Source organism: Henckelia pumila, chromosome 4, assembly GCF_033568475.1.
Source record: "Henckelia pumila isolate YLH828 chromosome 4, ASM3356847v2, whole genome shotgun sequence".
In the NCBI taxonomy this organism is placed as follows: Eukaryota; Viridiplantae; Streptophyta; class Magnoliopsida; order Lamiales; family Gesneriaceae; genus Henckelia; species Henckelia pumila.
Window position 1 is genome coordinate 202,257,583 of NC_133123.1, and position 5,590 is coordinate 202,263,172.

At 30.7% G+C, this 5,590-nt stretch overlaps 1 protein-coding gene across 5 annotated transcripts; it reads right to left on the reverse strand.

Moving 5' to 3' along the window:
• Positions 1–2,156: 2,156 nt before the first annotated feature.
• On the reverse strand, positions 2,157–5,350 carry LOC140866034 (uncharacterized). 5 transcript variants are annotated; one of them, XR_012144790.1, is made up of 6 exons: positions 5,231–5,350; positions 4,401–4,545; positions 3,770–3,813; positions 3,543–3,656; positions 3,386–3,463; positions 2,157–2,759 (listed from the first exon to the last, which is right to left on the reverse strand). XR_012144790.1 is itself a non-coding variant. In XM_073270894.1 (6 exons), the coding sequence occupies exons 3-6, from the start codon at positions 3,796–3,798 to the stop codon at positions 2,688–2,690; spliced, it is 321 nt and encodes a 106-aa protein (XP_073126995.1). In that variant the 5' UTR covers positions 3,799–3,813; positions 4,401–4,545; positions 5,231–5,350; the 3' UTR covers positions 2,157–2,687. The 5 variants fall into 5 exon arrangements, 1 of the variants encoding a protein (XP_073126995.1); XR_012144788.1 differs by having other exon boundaries at positions 2,157–2,762; XM_073270894.1 differs by having other exon boundaries at positions 2,157–2,787.
• Between the last annotated feature and the right edge of the window lie 240 nt (positions 5,351–5,590).

The window sequence follows — 5,590 nt, forward strand, 5'->3', positions numbered from 1 at the left end:
AAATGCAAGGTAATAAATAATGGTGACGATGAAATTGTGGATGCAATAAACAATTTAGCAGAGATGACTAAGGAAACAATTTCAAATATCATAAAAGTAATGGAATCACATTCGAAGATACAAAATGTTATTAGGCTGAAAAATGCTATGGATAGTGTTTTGAAATGTTTCGAACCATTCCGGAACTAACTTCACATGACAAAGTGCGTGTTGCGGATTTGTTGGTGGATAATCTCAACAAATTAGGTTTGTTTTTGAAGCTCGGTGAGGATGGCAGGCTTAGCTTGAGCAAGATTCTCCTCAATCCCTAAATTCAAATGGTGTTTGTATCCAAAATTTTATGCGGGTAACATGGTATCGTTGTTGGAACTTTGAGTATAATTTTAGTAGTGATATTATTATGTCGGGCAAAAGTTCCCTTTTTTGTCATTCTGTTTTTTTTAACTTATTTGCAACGACGTAGTTTGGTGGTGGTATTAGTATGTCGATTTTTTTTTATACTGTTTTATTGGGCATCTGTATGGATAATATTAAAGAATTTTAGAATGTTCCAGATTTCTATGAATATAGTTGGAATGTGATTTTAACATCTTATTTGAGTGTTGTTCTTGTTGTTTCGTTTTTTTTTCTTTCAAAGTTGTTGTGTTGTTATCTAAAACCAGTGTTCTAAAAAGCGCGAAAAAGTGCCGCTTAAACGTGAAGCGTGAGCAAAAAGCTTCGCTTTGGACAAAAGCGTGAAAAAAGCGGTCAACCCCTTGGTTGACCATATTAAGCGTGAAAAAACTCGAAAAAAGCGTGAAAAAAGCGTGAAAAAAAATAATTTTTAAAAAATAATATTTAATAGAAATTTTAATTTTAATTTAATATTTTTAAATTTTGAATTTTATTTTAAATGATAAATATTTAATAATATATATTTTTTAAAAAAACATTTAAATACATCAAAATTAAATTTGTTTCGTACATTTCCTTTTTTTTGCGACTAAGAGATGAAATCTGATCTAACTCAAACATTTTACTCTAGATAATTTGTTATTTTGAGACTTACATTTTTTATAACTTGAAAATTTATGTATTTATTCTTAAAATTTTTAAGTATATATGTTAGTTATTCTATTAATTAATTTAATATAATTAAAATTATTAAAAAAAATAAAAAAAAAGTTTTTTTTTCACGCTTAAGCTTGTAAAGCTTGAAGTTTGATCGTGACATTTCGTCACGCTTCACGCTTTTTAGAACCTTGTCTAAAACAGTCATTATGCAGCCTTATCATCTGAATTCGAATGGTTCTGAAATCCCCTGCATTTGAGACTGGTTTGTAAATGGAAGTGTTAAAAATCCAGTCATTCAAGGAGCATGGGATGTTAAATATTTTCTGTTCTTAAATTATTGTAGCTTATTATTTGATTCATCAATCATGGTTTGAAGTAAGACAAATGGTGAAGTTTTATATTTTAATTTGTAGTCGCAGCTTATCATCTTTATGTGAATCATGGCTTGAAGTAAGAAAAACGGTGAAGTTTTATATTTCAAGTAAGAAAAGGGTTGTTATTCACACTATGTTTATTTTCTATATGTTGCTACCTTATTTATCTACCTCTCTTGTTATTCACAACCATGGATCTAATCAATTGTTGATGTACAAGTTGAGAACAAAGTTTCAATATATTGTATATCTGGACAGGTTCGTGTGCTTGTTATCTTCGAAGCATCTGGACAGTATCTGGACAGGTTCGAGTGCTTCTTATACGCACCTCATTACTCGAACATGTCCACATATACAATATGCATCTCATTTTTAGATAGATGAAGTCCAAAAATCATCTGTCCAAGTGTTTCTTATTAGGCTGGACACATGTTTCGTGACCTTTATCTAAAAATAAACATGAAGAGTTACAACACGTCCATTCGAAACTATAAAATGAATAACTACAAATATATATTTGGTATCAAACTTGTAAACAAAACACAAGCATACCTCTCAAAACTCATTTTTTTCTAATTAAGTGGCTGTTTTGACATCAAATATTGTATCATGTTAATAATACCTACATGACCTTAGCATAATGTTCAAAGAACCAATTACTGAAGTGAAAGAAAAAAGAAATGAATTGTTGCAGAAAACAGATTCAATAGTTTTACACAAACTTATATATATCAAAAGTTTAGTCATTACACAAACATGCCACCTACAACACATAATATTTTTGAAGTCGTCATTACAACCAAAAAAACCTTAGAAATAGCACAAGTATTGCTTGCAAGACACCTATTACGAAAAAATAAAGTATGAGTATAATAAGTAGTCCATATAAAATAGGAAACACAAAAACATCAAAAGGGCAGCAACCAATACATCCACTTTCACGGATGCTGCGGTAATTCGTCAAAGCTATCAACTACTATATAATCGAGTGTCTCAGCCATAATCAAAGGGCGCTTTGGAGGGCTACCTATAGGATGGTTGGAGCAGCGTCTTTTCCAGCTGTTAGAAGGCATATGCGGGTTATTGTATTATGCATTTGGCACTTTCTCCTATTCCATTTCCTTGCGTCGTTCCAATTTTTTGGCTTTGGAAAGATTGGGGTGATCTACTTCCTCATGCACAATAGGGGCACGCCATTTCCCAGTCTTTTCTTTGTCATCTGAGATGATAACCACATCAACTTTGTATTTGCTTGTTACACTATCCTCGGAAGGGGCTTTGGATGATACAGACATCTTGTGAATTTGTGTTTTTCTTGTAATTTTTCATCAGCTGCTGGAGTTTTGTAAGATAAAAGGACCTAAAATTGTGACTTATTTATGAAGTGAAAAAGTAACCAATGTATTAAATATAAAAAATCACCAAGATGTAAATCCAAGTCATTCAATGGATATTTTAGCAGATTATGATGTGATATATGTATTTATGTCAACACCTATATGGTCATAATTAATGTTGCAAGTAGTAAATAAGTAATAAAGTACACAAGTAAATAAGTAGTAAATTCACAAACTCATATGGTCATAATGAATGATGCAGGTCATTCAACGGATATAGTACTAGTATATTCAACAAGCCTTAATTGATCGAAATATTCTCAGAAGTTCACAACATTATCAATATATGTACACTACACCAGTAAATAAGTAGTTAATTTCAAAATAAATTCTATCAAAAAAAATATTACACTAACAAGTCATTTTAATAAAAAAGTAAATAAACTTGTAAAAAAGAAATCCATTAAAATCATGCATTTAAGCTTTGGAAAAAGACAATGTTCAATTTGTAACTCGAACAAAGTTTAATTTTTAAATTAAATTAACATAGTACAAAAAAAATTAATCCTATAAATTATGCATAACTAATCACATACCATATTTCTCAATATATTTGCATACCTATATAACGTTTGCAACTCAAAACCATAATATGTACTCGTCACCACATCCACATTGCTGCCATGAGTCCTAAAATTACTGCGAAATATTTTTTCTTCAAATTCGCAATCATTATAAAAAAATATCGAACATAGAAAAATGTAGCAATTGTATGCACTTTGAAATAATGAGAAAGTAGAAGATGGCATTGAGATCTATCTCAGCAGACATCTTGGCTTGGAACATAATTGAAGTGAAATTCATGAGAAATGCCCATTTTTGCAACCATCGCCTGAGACAAAGTTTAGTAAATTATATATGTAAGTAAACACTACATACGAAGAACGAAAAATTAATAAGAATCATGTGAACCATATAAATAATGTGTTGCACGAAATAACTCACCATGTACTGCATCGTTTGATAAACTTCATTTCATTTCTTCATGACTGTTATAATATATATAGATATATTATATATCAATAAATATGAAAATATGTGTCTCATAAAGTCGTGAAGAAGCTTCAAACATAATGGTTCTCAAACACATAAAATACGTGCACACAACACATATATCACTTACTATATACCAAAGTAAACAAAATATATGTAATGTGTAATTCAAGGCTGGAATGTTAGCATAGAAGAGATAATACATAGACAATCAAGATATCACATTTTACTAACGAAGACTATGATAAGTACAAATAGGAAACAGATCAACCCGCATAAGAACCCAAGACAACAACAAACTTGTTCACGTGCTTATGGCGTGTTCTTTGTAGTCAGACTAGGTAACACATGAGTTGTAGATGACATACCATGGTCATTTTCATCAAATCTATTGGTAGCATATAATTGAGGTTGGTTCGAAGAAAAAGCAAATGGGCTTGAAGATAAGTTCGTTGTGTGATTGTTATAACGCATTCTGTTACCACTATCAAACGAAAGATCTTCAATATTAGTAGCATTTTTGTCCGTTTTATATGAACATCCCTATATGAATGTTGCAATTCTGGCATGATACTCATCGTACCAGAAGAATCTCATCCCATGTTTTAGGCCTGACAGACATATATAGTACTTCTGACCCAGACGGGTTGAGTGGTTCCCGGTTGTCCGTAATATCATTACCCAGTTCCCGCATTCACATTCTGGTGGTGTCTTCAATTCAATGAAACCTAATGAAGCAAACAATTATAATGATTGCAGTCAAAGAGAAGTGAATTGATTAACGTGATATGCGTCAATTAATAACACCATTTTTTGAAGGATAATGTGAGGATGAGAATTATAATTCAATATATTTGACAATTTATAACACCAAATATGCGACAGATAATTGTGATTACATGAAACTTACTAAAGAAAAAAATTATAATTCACTACATATATGCGGCAATTAATAACACCATTTTTTAAGGATAGGTGAGGCCAAGAAGCAATAAAAATTATGAAATAAACAAAATCACGAAATTGTGCACCCAATAAAACAAACTATTGAAAAAATTAAAGACAGAAGGGTCCGACCTCAAGATCTGTATTTTTTTTAATCGATTCGTAGATTATAATATCATTCACAACATCCTATATTCAAAAACACATATAATTATTTTTAAATTGGTTCACATACAAGTGTGAGATCCCAGATCTGAAAATTTTTCTACAGTTTCAAAAACGAAATTCATTATTAACTAAAAATGTTCGAGCAAATTCTCACAATAGCATGCTACGTCCGAAATAGTGTTATCGACGGACTCATATTTGTGTTCAAATTAAAATATTTTTGAACTATGTGTAAACCTAGATGAAAAATTTAGGAAAAAAACAAGGCGATGAAAAAATCAAGGGTCAAAAAATACTTACCATTACTCATTGAAGAAAGCCGAAATGAAGTGGTTGAAATGGACTCTCATCATCATCTTCTTCTTCAGATCTCGCAATAGTCCATGGAAAAATATAAAAGCTGCTGGATCTATTTGTTATTTATAATTTTGGCGTGAAGTAGGTGGGATGAAAATATTATTGTTTAATTCAATTGGCGTATGAGAGGTTTGGGTAGTAAGTGAGGGCATTTTGGTTTGAAAAAAATACATATTAAACTTATTTCACTTTTAATAAGTACACCATACATAATATTAACCTAATATTAAATATCAAATACACTATACATCTTTTTTTGTCGATCATTTATCAATCAACTTATTAGTCAATTAATTATCCCAT